Source organism: Entelurus aequoreus, linkage group LG10, assembly GCF_033978785.1.
Source record: "Entelurus aequoreus isolate RoL-2023_Sb linkage group LG10, RoL_Eaeq_v1.1, whole genome shotgun sequence".
In the NCBI taxonomy this organism is placed as follows: domain Eukaryota; kingdom Metazoa; phylum Chordata; class Actinopteri; order Syngnathiformes; family Syngnathidae; genus Entelurus; species Entelurus aequoreus.
This window is the reverse complement of record NC_084740.1, coordinates 5,868,825-5,887,413: the sequence shown is the minus strand read 5'-3', so window position 1 is coordinate 5,887,413 and position 18,589 is coordinate 5,868,825. Positions and strand designations below refer to the sequence as shown.

Sequence of the window (18,589 nt, the reverse complement as noted above, 5' to 3'; positions counted from 1 at the left end):
CTCGATTTGTCTGGACCTGAAATACAGACCCAAAGAGACCGTACTTCAGTTCAGCTCACATATCAGTGCTGATGGCTCTGATTGAACAGTCTGAGTCACCTGAGCAGGTTTGGCGCCCAGACGATGGCCAGATTTTTAGTGTGCATGTTGGTGACCGAGCTGAATGTGGCCAGGCGGGAGAGATGTCTCATGAGGTGCTCCAGCGTCCTATACACAGTTCAAAATATAAGTGGGAACCTCCGAGACCACAGGTGTCAAACTCAAGATTTGGCCCGCAAACACCTGGAAATGTGTCAATAAAGTACTTAATATTTTCTCGCTAAATCTAATTGATTTTTTTCATTTTGACAGAAAAAATATATGTATTGCTTGAAATTGCATACTTTTTAAACTTTAGTAGTATCCAATATTGCAACAAATATTACAGTATATTATCAATAATAATAATAATAATAGATTTTATTTGTAAAAAGCAATTGAGCAAACAACCTCAAAGTGCTACAGTGTATTAAAAATAATAATAATAATACAAATATAATAAAAAATAAATAAAAATAAAAACTAGAACAGCGTAATAGCTAGAACTAGTATGCATATATCTATAAAAAGGCTTTTTTAAAAAGAAGGGTTTTTAAGCCTTTTTTAAAAGCATCCACAGTCTGTGGTGCCCTCAGGTGGTCAGGGAGAGCATACCACAGACAGGGAGCTTTCCAAACATTTTTTGTCGAAATAAGAATAAATACTTGAATATCTGCTTGACTTCTGACTTTAAAACAAACTACCTATCAAATTAGTAAAAATGACAATACATTTTATGGTGTTCTTTACAGCATATTACTGTAAAAAAAAAAAAAAAAATTTAAATTTGCATTAAAATTCTGTTGACTGAGCTGCCAGTTTGTAACTGTAAATCTTGTTTTTAACGGTGTATTATGGTTAAAATCAAATAGATTTTTTTCATTTTGACAGAAAAAATACATGTACTGCTTGAAATTGCATACCTTTAAAATTTTAGTAGTATCCAATATTGCAACAAATATTACAGTATATTATCATACTTTCCAAACATTTTTTGTCTAAATAAGAATAAATACTTAAATATCTGCTTGACTTGTGATTTTTAAACAAACTACCTATCAAATTAGTAAAAATGACAATACATTTTACCGTGTTCTTTACAGCATATTACTGTAAATTGAAATTTTTAAAAAAAAATTGCGTTAAAATTCTGTATACTGAGCTACCAGTTTTTAACTGTAAAGTCTTGTTTTTAACGGTGTATTACTTTTAAAATCTAAGTGATTTTTTTCATTTTGACAGAAAAATTACATGTACTGCTTGAAATTGCACACTTTTTAAACTTTAGTAGTATTCAATATTGCAACAAATATTACAGTATATTATCATACTTTCCAAACATTTTTTGTCGAAATAAGAATAAATACTTAAATATCTGCTTAACTTGTCATTTTAAAACAAACTACCTATCAAATTAGTAAAAATGACAATACATTTTACGGTGTTCTTTACAGCATATTACTGTAAATTGAAATTTTTAAAAAAAATTTGCGTTAAAATTCTGTATACTGAGCTGCCAGTTTTTCACTGTAAAATTTAGTTTTTAACGGTGTATTACTGTTAAAATCTAATTGATTTTTTTCATTTTGACAGAAAAATTACATGTACTGCTTGAAATTGCATACTTTTTTAACTTTAGTAGTATCCAATATTGCAACAAATATTACAGTATATTATCATACTTTCCAAAAATGTTTTTCTAAATAAAAATAAATACTTAAATATCTGCTTGACTTGTGATTTTAAAACAAACTACCTATCAAATTAGTAAAAATGACAATACTTTTTACGGTGTTCTTTACAGCATATTACTGTAAATTGAAATTTTTTTTAAAAATGTGCGTTAAAATTCTGTATACTGAGCTGCCAGTTTTTAACTGTAAAGTCTTGTTTTTAACGGTGTATTACTGTTAAAATCTAATTGATTTTTTTCATTTTGACAGAAAAATTACATGTATTGCTTGAAATTGCATACTTTTTAAACTTTAGTAGTATCCAATATTGCAACAAATATTAGAGTATATTATCATGCTTTCCAAACATTTTTTGTCGAAATAAGAATACTTAAATTCTGCTTGACTTGTGATTTTAAAACAAACTACCTATCAAATTAATAAAAATGACAATACATGTTACAGTATTCTTTACAGCATATTACTGTAAATTCAAAAAAAAATTCAAAAATTTGCATTAAAATTCTGTTGACTGAGCTGCCAGTTTTTAACTGTAAAATCTTGTTTTTAACGGTGTATTACTGTTAAAATCCAATTGATTTTTTTCATTTTGACAGAAAAAATACATGTACTGCTTGAAATTGCATACTTCTAAAATTTTAGTAGTATCCAATATTGCAACAAATATTACAATATATTATCATACTTTCCAAAAATGTTTTTCTAAATAAAAATAAATACTTAAATATCTGCTTGACTTGTGATTTTAAAACAAACTACCTATCAAATTAGTAAAAATGACAATACATTTTACGGTGTTCTTTGCAGCATATTACTGTAAATTGAAATTAAAAAAAAAAAATTGCGTTAAAATTCTGTTGACTGAGCTGCCAGTTTTTAACTGTAAAATCTTGTTTTCAACAGTGTATTACTGTTAAGATCTAATTGATTTTTTTCATTTTGACAGAAAAATTACATGTACTGCTTGAAATTGCACACTTTTTAAACTTTAGTAGTATTCAATATTGCAACAAATATTACAGTATATTATCATACTTTCCAAACATTTTTTGTCGAAATAAGAATAAATACTTAAATATCTGCTTGACTTGTCATTTTAAAACAAACTACCTATCAAATTAATAAAAATGACAATACATGTTACAGTATTCTTTAAAGCATATTACTGTAAATTGAAAAAAAATTCAAAAATGTGCATTAAAATTCTGTTGACTGAGCTGCCAGTTTTTAACTGTAAATCTTGTTTTTAACGGTGTATTACTGTAAAAATCCAAATGATTTTTTTCATTTTGACAGAAAAAATACATGTACTGCTTGAAATTGCATACTTTTTAAATTTTAATAGTATCCAATATTGCAACAAATATTACAGTATATTATCATACTTTCCAAACATTTTTTGTCTAAATAAGAATAAATACTTAAATATCTGCTTGACTTGTGATTTTAAAACTAACTACCTATCAAATTAATAAAAATGACTATACATTTTACGGTGTTCATTACAGCATATTACTGTCAATTGAAATATTTTTTTTTTAAATTTGCGTTAAAATTCTGTTGACTGAGCTGCCAGTTTTTCACTGTAAAATCTTGTTTTTAACGGTGTATTACTTTTAAAATCTAATTGATTGTTTTCATTTTGACAGAAAACTTACATGTACTGCTTGAAATTGCATACTTTTTAAACTTTAGTAGTATCCAATATTGCAACAAATATTACAGTATATTATCATACTTTCCAAAAAAAAAATTCTAAATAAAAATAAATACTTAAATATCTGCTTGACTTGTGATTTTAAAACAAACTACCTATCAAATTAGTAAAAATGACAATACATGTTACAGTATTCTTTACAGCATATTACTGTAAATTGAAAAAAACATTCAAAAATTTGCATTCAAATTCTGTTGACTGAGCTGCCAGTTTTTTACTGTAAAATCTTGTTTTTAACGGTGTATTACTGTAAATGGAAAGACGGTACGTTTGTTTTTACGGTAGAAAAACTGGCAGCTAAGTTGACAGAATAAAAAAATAACTTTTATTGTTTTTCCATTAACAATATAATGTTGTAAAAACCAATGTAAATTTAACATAAACATTTTGGCAACTAAACTGCCAGCTTCTTCTGTAAACCCCCCCCAAAAAACAGTGGTACTCTTTTTCCATTTACCGTAAAATGTTGTAAAAAATTTAAAAAACACTATATTTTACAGTAAAATGTTGAAAATGAGCTGCCATATTTTAACTGTAAAATCTTGTTTTTAACGGAGTATTACTGTAAAGGGAAAGACGGTACATTTGTTTTAACAGTAGAAAAACTGGCAGATAAGTTGGCAGAATAAAATTTGTACTGTTTTTCCATTAACAATATAATGTAATGTAAATTTAACTCCAAAATGGCCAGCTTTTTCCGTAAAACCCCCCCAAAAAACAGTGGTACTGTTTTTCCATTTACTGTAAAATGTTGTAAAAAAATTAAAAAAAACACTATATTTTACAGTAAAATTTTGTAAATGTAAACTTGTTACTGTAAAATGGACAGTCTACTTAAAAATATATATATAATTAATAATGAAATCCAGAGGCAAATTCATACATTATTGGCTGTTACAAGCGGCCCTCTGATGGCAGCCATAACTACCATGTGGCCCTCAATGAAAACTAGTTTGACATCCCTGTGTCCTAGACCAGTGGTCCCCAACCACCGGTCCTTGGACTGGTACCGGTCCGGGGCGTGACGCATTTGCTACCGGGCCTGATTGATTGATTGATTGATTGAAACTTTTATTAGTAGATTGCACAGTACAGTACATATTCCGTACAATTGACCACTAAATGGTAACACCCCAATAAGTTTTTCAACTTGTTTAAGTCGAGGTCCACGTTAATCAATTCATGGCCGCACAGAAACATTAATTCATTTATAAACTACCACATTTTCTCTGACTTAACTTTCGCCTGTCCCACTAAACCAGGGGTCAGCAACCCGCGGCTCTATAGCCGCATGCGGCTCTTTAGCACCGCCTTAGTGGCTCCCTAGACCTCTTCTAGAGATGTGTGAAAATGGAAAAAGATTAAGAAAAAAATTACTTTTTGTTTTAATTTTTTTTTTTCTGTAGGAGACCAGACATGACACGAACCTTCCTAGTTGTTATAAATCCCACTGTTTATGTTACACATGCTTCACTGATGAGAGTATTTGGTGAGCAGCGTTTTGTCCTACTAATTTCAGCCATCCTTGAACTCATCGTAGTTTGTTTACATGTACAACTTTCTCCGATGCTGCCACCATTAGACGTGTTTTATGCCACTCCTTCTTTGTCTCATTTTGTCCACCAAACGTTTTATGCCGTGCGTAAATGCACAAAAGTGAGCATTGTCGATTTTATTGATTTGCTGGAGTGCTAATCAGGCACATATGGTCAATCCATGGCGGCAAGCTAATCGTTGCTAACATGCTATTTAGGCTAGCTGTGTGTACATATTGCATCATTATGCCTTAATTTCCTTTGCTTATGTCCTCTGTGAATTTAATTTATATTTGCATGCCTCATGACACATTATCTGTATGTAATATTGGCTGCATTTCTGTTAGTTGTTTGCGTGCCATGTTGTTCCAGACCACAGCAAACGTTACCCAGCTTGCAAAGATTGTGATAAATCCATTAAATGATAAATAAATGATAAATGGGTTATACTTGTATAGCGCTTTTCTACCTTCAAGGTACTCAAAGCGCTTTGACAGTATTTCCACATTCCCCCATTCACACACACATTCACACACTGATGGCGGGAGCTGCCATGCAAGGCGCTAACCAGCAGCCATCAGGAGCAAGGGTGAAGTGTCTTGCCCAAGGACACAACGGACATGACTGGGATGGTAGAAGGTGGGGATTGAACCCCAGTAACCAGCAACCTTCCGATTGCTGGCACGGCCACTCTACCAACTTCGCCACGCCTGTCTAGAAGAAGACAGCCTGCTGTTTCCTTAAACTTGGACACACACATATATACCTTTGGCCATTCTGAGCCAGTCATTTCCAGAAGTTATCTCAACCTGTGAGATGCCTCCATTGCAAAAATGTGTGGAATAAAAATCAAAATACATTTCTGTCAACGAAGATTTGCATCAGCCTTTGATAGTAGGCGTATATAGCTAATATAGACACTTACATCATGTGTTGTCTTCATTATAAGACTCATATAAGGCTTTTCATTTTTTGCGGCTCCAGACATCCATCCATCCATCCATCTTCAACCGCTTATCCGGAATCGGGTCGCGGGGACAGCAGCTCCAGCAAAGACCCCCAGACTTCCCTCTCCAGAGCAACATTTGCGACTTCCTCCTGGGGAATCCCGAAGCGTTCCCAGGCCAGAGAGGAGATGTAATCCCCCCATCTGGTCCTTGGCCTGCCGGGGGGCCTCCTCCCAGTGGGACGTGCAACGAGGACCTCCCTAGGGAGACGCTCGTGAGGCATCCGCACGAGATGCCCGAACCACCTAAGCTGGCTCCTTTCCAAGCGAAGGAGCAGCGGCTCTACTCCGAGTCTCTCTCGGGTGACTGCACTTCTCACCCTATCTCTAAGGGAGATGCCAGCCACCCTTCTGAGGAAACTCATTTCGGCCGCTTGTATCCGCGATCTTATTCTTTCGGTCATTACCCACACTTCATGACCATAGGTGAGAGTAGGAATGTAGATAGCTCGGTAGACCGAGAGCTTTGCCTTCTGGCTCAGCTCCCGTTTCGTCACAACAGTGCGGCAGAGAGACTGCAATACTGCCCCAGCTGCTCCGATTCTCCGGCTGATTTCCAGACATATTTTTTTTATTTATTTTTGGTCTAATATGACTCTTTCAACATTTTGGGTTGCCGACCCCTGCACTTAACACACCAATAAGCTTGTTAATAGTTGTATATTACAACTCCTTTGTTATAGTACATGGGACAATGCACATTAAAGGCCTACTGAAAGCCACTACTAGCGACCACGCAGTCTGATAGTTTATATATCAATGATGAAATCTTAACATTGCAACACATGCCAATACGGCCGGGTTAACTTATAAAGTGCCATTTTAAATTTCCCGGGAAACTTCCGGTTGAAAACGTCTATGTATGATGACGTATGCGCGTGACGTCAATGGTTGAAACGGAAGTATTCGGACACCATTGGATCCAATACAAAAAGCTCTGATTTCATCGCAAAATTCCACAGTATTCTGGACATCTGTGTTGGTGAATCTTTTGCAATTTGTTTAATGAACAATGAAGACTGCAAAGAAGAAAGTTGTAGGTGGGATCGGTGTATTAGCGACTGGCTGCAGCAACACAACCAGGAGGACTTTGAGATGGATAGCAGACGCGCTATCCGATGCTAGCTGCCGACTGCATCTATGATCGGGTGAAGTTCTTCGTCGCTCCGTCGATCGCTGGAACGCAGCTGAGCACGGGTGTTGATGAGCAGGTGAGGGCTGGCGTAGGTGGAGCGCTAATGTTTTTATCATAGCTCTGACGAGGTCCCGTAGCTAAGTTAGCTTCAATGGCGTCGTTAGCAACAGCATTGTTAAGCTTCGCCAGGCTGGAAAGCATTAACTGTGTATTTACAGGTCCATGGTTTAATAGTATTGTTGATCTTCTGTCTATCCTTCCAGTCAGGGGTTTATTTATTGTGTTTCTATCTGCATTTAAGCCCGATGCTATCACGTTAGCTCCGTAGCTAAAGAGCTTCGCCGATGTATTGTCGTGGAGATAAAAGTCACTGTGAATGTCCATTTCGCGTTCTCGACTCTCATTTTCAAGAGGATATAGTATCCGAGGTGGTTTAAAATACAAATCCGTGATCCACAATAGAAAAAGGAGAAAGTGTAGAATCTGCACTCTAGTCCTTCACTCTCACGTTCCTCATCCACAAATCTTTCATCCTCGCTCAAATTAATGGGGTAATCGTCGCTTTCTCGGTCCGAATCGCTCTCGCCGCATTGTTAACAATGCGGAAATGTGAGGAGCCTTTCAACCTGTGATGTCACGCTACTTCCGGTACAGGCAAGGCTTTTTTTTATCAGCGACCAAAACTTTATCGTCGATGTTCTCTACTAAATCCTTTCAGCAAAAATATGGCAATATCGCGAAATGATCAAGTATGACACATAGAATGGATCTGCTATCCCCGTTTGAATAAAAAAAATTCATTTCAGTAGGCCTTTAATAGACATATAAAATGTTAATGTGCCAGATTGGAGCCAAGGGCTAATTTGTTGGCTGTTTTTATCTGCCACACGTAGAAAGCCGGTCCGTGAAAATAATGCATACCGTACATTAAAAGGTTGGGGAACCCTGTCCTAGACCATTTGTTTCGTTTCGGTGATAGCAATAATAGAAAATACTTTTCTCACACTGGTTAAAAGGAGCTCAAATGCATGCTTTTTTGCACTTCCCTGTAATGCCACGAGGAAGCGATAGAGAGCTGACCTGTAATGTGGAGGAGGCAGCTGCTGGATGACGTTGTGGATTTTAACCAGTCTCTCTTCATCCGTGGGTGCAGACACAGCCTCCTGCCAGGATAAAGCCACCGAAACTGAAAGGCTTATAATCACATTCACCCTCTCTCTGTATGCATTTTGTTTTTTTCTTTTTTCTTTAATCGAGAGCAGACAGTTCTATTGGTTGTCACCCACTCCGAGAAAGCCCCACACAAAGCGGCGACACCATTTCCGAGCGGCAACAATCTGGCGAAGGAGCGCTACAACGATGGCGGTGTCTCCCGCTTTCACTCACTGAGAACTTGTCGTACAGCTGGTAGGTGAGCAGAGGGTTGGGGAGCTCTCGGAAGTACAGCTTGCAGAGGGAGCCCACCGAATGGATGTCCTGTCTGAAGACGTCTCGGCTCAGGTCGGGGATCTGCTCGGAGTCAAACTCGTGTCTGAAACAAAGACACGCACAGATGAGATCAGTGAAGCACGGAACAGCCTCCTACTCGCCATCGGTTGCTGTGGCTGAAGAAAAACAATGTGTCTGTGCTGTGCTACGAAAACAAGTTTATTACTGTGTCTAAAACAAGGGTATTGTTTGCCTTTCAACTTTAACAGAAGCTTAGCATGTTTGGATGTTTTTGTCCGTACTTTTCTCAAGCTGCCGCAGACTGAAGTCTTTAAAAGCGGCTGATAAAAAAGCAAATATAAACAGTATCCAATGTTAAAAAGGAAAGCCCTTTTTCTTTCCCATTAGGGTTGACCGTAATTCCCGTACAATATCAGGTTTTTTCTCATAAGATTTTTTTTTCCTCTTGCGTTTATGATCCTAACATCATGTTTTAGTTCTTGTGCCATCGTAATGTTATCTCATGAAATTTCACAACATTGATTTTCCTTGCACCATAACAACATAACAATGGTATTTTTTAGGGATGACCTAGAACAGGGGTCGGCAACCCGCGGCTCCGGAGCCGCATGCGGCTCCTTGACCACTCTAATGCGGCTCAGCTACATACATGCCGACCCCCCCGATTTTCCCAGGAGACTTATGGATCTCAGTGTCTCTCATAGATTACTCCCAGGGAAAAAATAATCCTATTTACACTCTAATTACTAAATAAAGGGCATGCCCTAACTGCACTGCAGTAATTGTCCTCTATAGCATTTACATACAGCGTGCCAGTCTAGCCACATGTTGCATGTTGTTATTACTTGCACACACAGGAGACAGCAAAGCATACTTACTCATCAGCCACACAGCTTACACTGACGGTAGCCGAAATCAAACAACTTTAACATTGTTACGTTACAAATAGGCGCCACACTGTGAACCCATACCAAAAAAGAATGAAAAACACATTTCTGGAGAACATCCCACCGTAACACAACATAAACACAACACAACCATTACCCAGAATCCCATGCAGCCCTAACTCTTCCGGTCTACATTATACACCCCGCTACCACCAAATCCCCCCACACATCAACCCCCCCCCCCCCCCTCTCCGTGCGTTGGTTGAGCGGAAGAGTTAGGGCTGCATGGGATTCTGGGTATTGGTACCGTCAGTGTAAGATGTGTGGCTGCTGAGTTAGTACGCCTTGCTGTCACTTACGTGAGCAAGCTGAAATTTGCTTTCTACGTGTGGCCGAGCAGGTACACTGTTAGGGCAGACTGTAGAGGGCGCCAAATGCAGTGTCATCACGCTCTGATATTCGGGAGTCTCCCGGGAAAAATGAGAGGGTTGGCAAGTATGACACTATCAAGTGCCATTCATTCAAAACTCGCGGGCTGCACTAACATCAAATTTCCACATTAAAGTGCGTGCCGGTGCGTGTGTCGGAGACCCCTGGTTAACATAGCACAAAGCATTTAAGCTTTGTATGCGGTGTTTTTCTTTTAAAAATTTTTTTGTGGCTCCCATTACTTTCTTTAATTTGTGAAACTTGCCAAAATGGCTCTTTGAGTGGTAAAGGTTGCCGACCCCTGTCCTAGAATATCGGACTGCCGATATTAACGGCCGATAAATGCTTTAAAATGTAATATCGGAAATTATTGCTGTCGGTTTCAAAATGATCGGTATTGGTTTCAAAAAGTAAAATGTATGACTTTTTAACGGACGCAGGGAGAAGTACAGAGCGCTAATAAACCTTCAAGGCACTGCCTTTGCGTGCCGGCCCTCTAGGGGAGACCGAAAGCAATGGATGTCGAGTGGGTCTAACATAATATTGTGAAAGTCCAGTCCACATGAGGTGATGGTCTCGGGTGAATGACACAACAACGGGCCTCAGGATCTTGTCACGTTCTCGCTGTGCATTCAAAATGCCATCAATAAAATGCACTTGCGTTCGTTGTCCATAACACACGCCTGCCCATACCGTAACCCCACCCCCAACCTGGGCCACTCCATTCACAACGTTGACATCCGCAAACCGCTCTCCCACACGACGCCACACACGCTGTCTGCCATCCGGCCTAAACAGTGAAAACCAGAATTCACAGTTTGTGCAAAAATTCTTTGGTTATGCAAACCAATTGTTGCAGCAAGTTCCATGGTCTCAGACGATCATGGAGGTGCACCTGCTGGACGTGGAGGTCCTAAGCTGGTGTGGTTACATGTGGTCTGCGGTTGTGAGGCTGGTTGGATGTACTGCCAAATTCTCTGAAACGTCTTTGTATGCGGCTTATGGTAGAACAAATGAACGTTCAATTCACAGGCAACCGCTCTGGTGGGCATTCCTGCAGTCAGCATGCCGACTGCATGCTCCCTCAAAACCTGAGACATCTGTGGCGTTGTGCTGTGTGATAAGACTGCACGTTTCAGACTGGCCTTTTATTGCGGACAACTTAAGGCACACCTGCACAATAATCATGCTGTCTAATCAGCATCTTGATATGTCACACCTGTGAGATGGGATGGATTGTCTTGGCAAAATAAAAAATGCTCACTAACACAGTTTTGTGAACAATATTTGAGAGGAATAGGTATTTTGTGTATAAATAGTTTTACAGCTTTCAATTCATGAAAAATGGGAGAAAAACAAAAGTGATGCGTTTATATTTTTGTTTTGGTGTGGAAGAATCTTTTTGACTACAGTGCAGACTACAATGACGGACTCACACAGAGCTCTTTGGGTACATTTTTTACCATATACGGAGATATCCGCTAACGTCACAATTGGAAAAAACGTCAATAATGAGGCAAATTCCAAACGGCTCGTTTAGAGGAAGTATGAAGGAAGGCAAGATTGTTTTATAAATGTCTCTGCAATGCGTACATGGTTTGATTTCAAATTTCCGGGACTCTATCCCAAATACACAAAAACAGGTACCAATAGGTAAGAAAAAATGGTTTTGCATAATAGGTACCCTTTAACCTCTTAAAGGCCTACTGAAATGAAATTGTTTTATTTGAACGGGGATAGCAGATCCATTCTATGTGTCATACTTGATCATTTTGCGATATTGCCATATTTTTGCTGAAAGGATTTAGTACAGAACAACAACGATAAAGTTTTGGTCGCTGATAAAAAAAAGCCTTGCCTGTACCGGAAGTAGCATGACGTCACAAGCTGGAGTGCTGCTCACATTTCCCTATTGTTTACACCAGCAGCGAGAGAGATTCGGACCGAGAAAGCGACGATTACCCCATTAATTTGAGCGAGGATGAAAGATTCGTGGATGAGGAACGTTAGAGTGAAGGACTAGAATGCAGTGCAAGACTTTTTTTTTTCCGCTCTGACCGTAACTCAGGTACAAGCTGGCTCATTGGATTCTACACTTTCTCCTTTTTCTATTGTGGATCACGGATTTGTATTTTAAACCACCTCGGATACTATATCCTCTTGAAAATGAGAGTCGATAACGCGAAATGGACATTCACAGTGACTTTTATCTCCACGACAATACATCGGCGAAGCTCTTTAGCTACGGAGCTAACGTGATAGCATCGGGCTTAACTGCATATAGAAACAAAAGAAATAAACCCCTGACTGGAAGGATAGATAGAAAATCAACAATACTATTAAACCACGGACCTGTAACTACACAGTTAATGCTTTCCAGCCTGGCGAAGGTTAACAATGCTGTTGCTAACGACGCCATTGAAGCTAACTTAGCAACCGGACCTCACAGAGCTGTGCTAAAAACATTAGCTATCCACCTACGCCAGCCAGCCCTCATCTGCTCATCAACACCCGTGCTCACCTGCGTTCCAGCGATCGACGGTGCGACGAAGGACTTCACCCGATCACAGATGCGGTCGGCGGCCCGGAGACGGAGGAAGTTAAGGTGAGTTCGGCGGCTAGCGCGTCTACTATCCAAGTTAAAGTCCTCCTAGTTGTGTTGCTGTAGTCCGCCGCTAATTCACCGATCCCACCTACAACTTTCTTTTTTGCAGTATCCATTGTTCATTAAACAAATTGCAAAAGATTCACCAACACAGATGTCCAGAATACTGTGGAATTTTGAGATGAAAACAGAGCTTTTTTGTATTGGATTCAAAGGTGTAACCAATACTTCCATTTAACTAGTGACGTCACTCGCATACGTCATCAAACAAAGACGTTTTCAACCGGAAGTTTAGCGGGAAATTTAAAATTGCACTTTATAAGTTAACCCGGCCGTATTGGCATGTGTTGCAATGTTAAGATTTCATCATTGATATATAAACTATCAGACACTGTGGTCGGTAGTAGTGGCTTTCAGTAGGCCTTTAAGGCCCAAGCTGTTTGTTTACATGCTCATTTTTATTTCTCTTTGATATTTGGGCTTATTGGACCCTAATTAGAATACAAACTAAAAATCATCTTTTAATATGATGTACTTAGTCCATAAGTACACAAATGTGTAATTCATGTTTAGTGACTTGCAAATTTTTTTTGTACACTTTTTTTTCCAAATTCCATTGTATGTTATACTCTTCTGACACCACCAGATGGCAGTATAAGTGCCCATATGTCGGCATAAGACCCCAATTCAGTAGTGTACACAATTTTGGAAATAAGAGCTGAAAGGTGCCACACATGTGGCCACTAAGGCCTTCAGAGGTTATATAGGGCATTCTGCACCACTTCTGCACTTTTTATCAATTGTATATGCAGTCTTAGTAGATCACCCGCAACATACCCACTATTGTAAAGTTGTATAGCATTTTTTATTTGGATCTTAGTCGATCAGACCCTTTGACTTTATTCAAAAACATAACCTATCAGTAAGTAGACCAGGGGTCACCAACCTTTTTGAAACCAAGAGCTACTTCTTGGGTACTGATTAATGCGAAGGGCTACCAGTTTGATACACACTTCAATAAATTGCCAGAAATAGCCAATTTGCTCAATTTACCTTTAACTCTATGTTATTATTAATAATTAATGATATTTACACTTAATTGAACGGTTTAAAAGAGGAGAAAACACAAAAAAATTACAATTACATTTTGAAACATAGTCCATCTTCAATTTCGACTCTTTAAAATTCAAAATTCAACCGAAAAAAAGAAGAGAAAAACTAGCTAATTCGAATCTTTTTGAAAAAATTAAAAAAAATAATTTATGGAACATCATTAGTAATTTTTCCTGATTAAGATTAATTTTAGAATTTTGATGACATGTTTTAAATAGGTTAAAATCCAATCTGCACTTTGTTAGAATATATAACAAATTGGACCAAGCTATATTTCTAACAAAGACAAATCATTATTTCTTCTAGATTTTCCAGAACAAAAATTTTAAAAGAAATTCAAAAGACTTTGAAATAAGATTTAAATTTGATTCTACAGATTTTCTAGATTTGCCAGAATAATTTTTTTTTTAATTTTAATCATAATAAGTTTGAAGAAATATTTCACAAATATTCTTCGTCAAAAAAACAGAAGCTAAAATGAAGAATTAAATTAAAATGTATTTATTCTTTACAAAAAAAAAAAAATTTGCTTGAACATTGATTTAAATTGTCAGGAAAGAAGAGGAAGGAATTTAAAAGGTAAAAAGGTATATGTGTTTAAAAATCCTAAAATCATTTTTAAGGTTGTATTTTTTCTCTAAGATTGTCTTTATGAAAGTTATAAGAGGCAAAGTAAAAAAATAATGAATTTATTTAAACAAGTGAAGACCAAGTCTTTAAAATATTTTCTTGGATTTTCAAATTCTATTTGAGTTTTGTCTCTCTTAGAATTAAAAATGTCGAGCAAAGCGAAACCAGCTTGCTAATAAATAAATAAAATTAAAAAAAATAGAGGCAGCTCACTGGTAAGTGCTGCTATTTGAGCTATTTTTAGAACAGGCCAGCGGGCGACTCATCTGGTCCTTACGGGCTACCTGGTGCCCACGGGCACCACGTTGGTGACCCCTGAAGTAGACAGACCTGGCTGCCGAAAAACATTTAAGGGGCCGCGTTAAATTTTGCAGGGGCCCCTGCAAAAAATGGATTCCCGCCTCGTGAGCTCACACGCTTGTTAAAGCTGCTCTGCTCGGGTTTCGTCTGTTCACACTCATTACTGCATGTAAGACAAACACTTATACTCATGGTAATTGTAACAATGTGTTTGGAATTATTCAAGCCTTTATCAGGTCCAAAAAATGAAAGACTTGGCCACTTCTACAGTATTAATGAGATTGTAAAGGACTGTTATTGATTGGATGTTAATGTGCTGAACCTCTTTGTGGTTTAGAAGCCACATTCAATAACAGCCAGGGTCCTGATGAGAGCCCGTGAACACGAGCGTATCACTACCATCCTTCAATCATTGCACTGGCTCCCTGTTTCATCCCAAATCAACTACAAAATTCTGCTATTCACTCATAAATGCATCCATGGACACGGACCTACTTACCTTCAAGAACAAATTACTATTAAGTCCACCACCCACACCCTCAGATCCACAAACACCCTGCTCCTACAAGTCCCCAGCACCAGGCTCTACACCATGGGAGACACCACGCCTATGGGACAGCCTACCAATCTATCTGAGGGCTAATTCAGAGCCTGGACTCCTTTAAAATAGGCCTGAAAACCCTTTTATTCAAAAAGCCACATGATTGCTAATCACTAATATGATTTTATCCTTGCCTTTTTGTTTTTATTGAGTAAAGTTTTGTCTCCTCCACCCTTTGTAGAAGTTTCAAATAGTGTTTGATTAAAAGTGAATTAGAAATCAAAATTATTATTATTTTTATTAAATGTTATTTGTTTGTGCACATAATAAATATTAATAAAGTGTTTGAATGTATTCTTGGTTGCCAAAAAGTGATTCAAAGTAATATTTTGATAGGGACACATCTAGTCTGTGCATAAATTACTAGACCACCCTTAGGAGATGCACAGATGAACAGATGAGATGTGTCAATGTCAAAATATTACTTTGAATCGCTTTGGCAACCATAAGTTGTCATCTGGGGTAGATTTAAGCTTTTAAACAGGTACTTTAACACAGTGTTTTTCAACCTTTTTTGAGCCAAGGCACATTTTTTGCGTTTAAAAAATGCGGAGGCACACCACCAGCAGAAAACATTAAAACACGAAACTCAGTTGACAGTAAAGAGTCGTTGTCACAATTGTAGGATATGATTTTAAACCATAACCAAGCATGCATCACTATAGACCTTGTCTCAAAGTAGGTGTACTGTCACCACCTGTTACATCACTCCATGACTTATTTTGAGTTTTTTGCTGTTTTCCTGTGTGTAGTGTTTTACTTCTTGTCTTGCGTTCCTATTTTGGTGGCTTTTTCTCTTTTTTCGGTATTTTCCTGTAGCAGTTTCATGTCTTCCTTTGAGCGATATTTCCCGCAGCTACTTTGTTTTAGCAATCAAGAATATTTCAGTTGTTTTTATCCTTCTTTGTGGGGACATTGTTGATTGTCATGCCATGTTCGGATGTACATTGTCTTTGCTCCACAGTAAGTCTTTGCTGTCGTCCAGCATTCTGTTTTTGTTGACTTTGTAGCCAGTTCAGTTTTAGTTTTGTTCTCACCTTTTGTTTATTTTTGGTTTAAGCATTAGACACCTTTTTACCTGCACGCTGCCTCCCGCTGTTTCCGACATCTACAAAGCAATTAGCTACCGGCTGACACCTACTGGTATGGAAGAGTATTACACGGTTACTCTGCCGAGCTCTAGACAGCACCGACACTCAACAACAACACATCATTTGCAGACTATAATTACTGGTTTGCAAAAAATATTTTTAACCCAAATAGGTGAAATTAGATAATCTCCCACGGCACACCAGACTGTATCTCACGGCACATTAGCGTGCCGCGACACAGTGGTTGAAAAACACTGCTTTAACACAAACAGTAGAGTATGTACTTAATTATCATGTATGTAACTCTCTTAAGGGTAAACTAATAATGTATGCACAGATGACGTGTCAATTAAAATATATCGTTGAGTCCCTTTTTGGCAACCGAGAGTACATTGATTTAATGAATACATCTAAACACTTATTAATTATGATGTGCATGAACAAAGAGCAGTTAATGTTGTATGGAGCTTCTAAACAAGAAAGAGGTTTAGCACATCCACTTCGGATCAACAAGAGTCCCTTACAATCTCATTTTTACCGTAGAAATGACCAACTCTTTCGTTTTTCGGACACAATAAAGGCTGACATAATTTCACATATCCTTACGATAACCACAAATATAAGCGTTTGTCTTACATGTAGTAATCAGTTGTGGACAGACCAAGTATCATGCTATGCACATTCACGCAGGGGCGTGAATACATTTTTGTTTTTGTCACAACACCAATAGCAGTAAATAATAGATTTAACTTACAGTTATGTAAATGTCCTGATCGATGACTCGCCTGCTGATGGCATCATAGGAGTAAAAATGAAATGTGTCCTCTTCATTTGATCTAAGTACACATACTACGATGTGGAACATGTTAAAGTCACACATTTTTGTTTTTGGTGGTGACTTCCTGGTCTTGCAAATAGCGATGTCCAATAATATCGGCCGATAAATGCTTTAAAATGTAATATTGGAAATTATCCGTACCAGTTTCAAAAAGTAAAATGTATGACTTTTTAAAAGGCCGCTGTGTACACGGACGTAGGGAGAAGTACAGAGCGCCAATAAACCTTAAAGGCACTGCCTTTGCGTGCCGGCCCAATCACATAATATCTACGGCTTTTCACACACACAAGTGAATGCAAGGCATACTTGGTCAACAGCCATACAGGTCACACTGAGGGTGACCGTATAAACAACTTTAACACTGTTACAAATATGCGCCACACTGTGAACCCACACCAAACAAGAATGACAAACACATTTCGGGAGAACATCCGCACCGTAACACAACATAAACACAACAGAAAAAATACCCAGAACCCCTTGCAGCACTAACTCTTCCGGGACGCTACAATAAACCCCCCACCCCAACCCCGCCCACCTCAACCTCCTTATGCTCTCTCAGGGAGAGCATGTCCCAAATTCCAAGCTGCTGTTTTGAGGCATGTTAAAAAAAATAACGCACTTTGTGACTTCAATAATAAATATGGCAGTGCCATGTTGGCATTTTTTTCCATAACTTGAGTTGATTTATTTTGGAAAACCTTGTTACATTGTTTAATGCATCCAGCGGGCCATCACAACAAAATTAGGCATAATAATGTGTTAATTCCACGACGGTATCGGTTGATATCGGAATCGGTAATAAAGAGTTGGACAATATCGGAATATCGGCAAAAAAGCCACTATCGGACATCTCTACTTGCAAGGAAAAGCATCTGATTGGCCTCTCTCTATGTATGCTATTTGAAGAGCTGTGATTGGACATATTCCGGACTTGTCCCACCCATCGACAAGACAAAATGAAATATGATTGGATTTCGTTTCTGTCAACATTTACTTCTCGTTTTATACTTTGACTAACGTGTGAGTTAATTGTGTTATCGTCTCAGTCAGCATGTCTTTGTTTTGATTAGTTATCGTCTTATTTTTACCTGCTCCAACGTATAAAACAAAACCCAAATAAAATGACAATAGGTGCTTCCTCAGCTGTTCAGGCCCTAATAAACAGCTTCCTGCCCATGACGCCTTTTGTAAGTAGATATTGCATGACTGATTAAGTAGTTAATTCAAGCACTTCATCAAACAAAATGAAGCACTGTTTTAACCTAAATAACAGACCAATACAATTCAATCATTATCAAGAATGTGACACACCTGTAGGAACCTTATTAAAACATATAATTGAAAGTTATAATAAACAAAAACAACCTGAGTTTCTGGATGTTGGACGAGATCCCAGACAGCCTGTAGATTCCATCCACAACCCCATGCTTCTCGATGAACTCAGCGCAGCTCTTAACAACTTGAGGGACTGCAGGAGG

The 18,589-nt window shown here is 37.9% G+C and overlaps 1 protein-coding gene across 1 annotated transcript in view; it reads right to left on the bottom strand.

The window, feature by feature from the left end:
* arhgap32a (Rho GTPase activating protein 32a) overlaps positions 1–18,589 on the bottom strand; it is a 114,261-nt gene that overhangs the window by 20,487 nt on the left and 75,185 nt on the right. Inside the window, 5 exon segments of the mRNA XM_062059907.1 lie at positions 1–16; positions 100–207; positions 8,246–8,328; positions 8,552–8,696; positions 18,477–18,579. The exon segment at positions 1–16 is cut by the window's left edge and continues 130 nt beyond it. Coding sequence (XP_061915891.1) covers positions 1–16; positions 100–207; positions 8,246–8,328; positions 8,552–8,696; positions 18,477–18,579 — 455 coding nt within the window.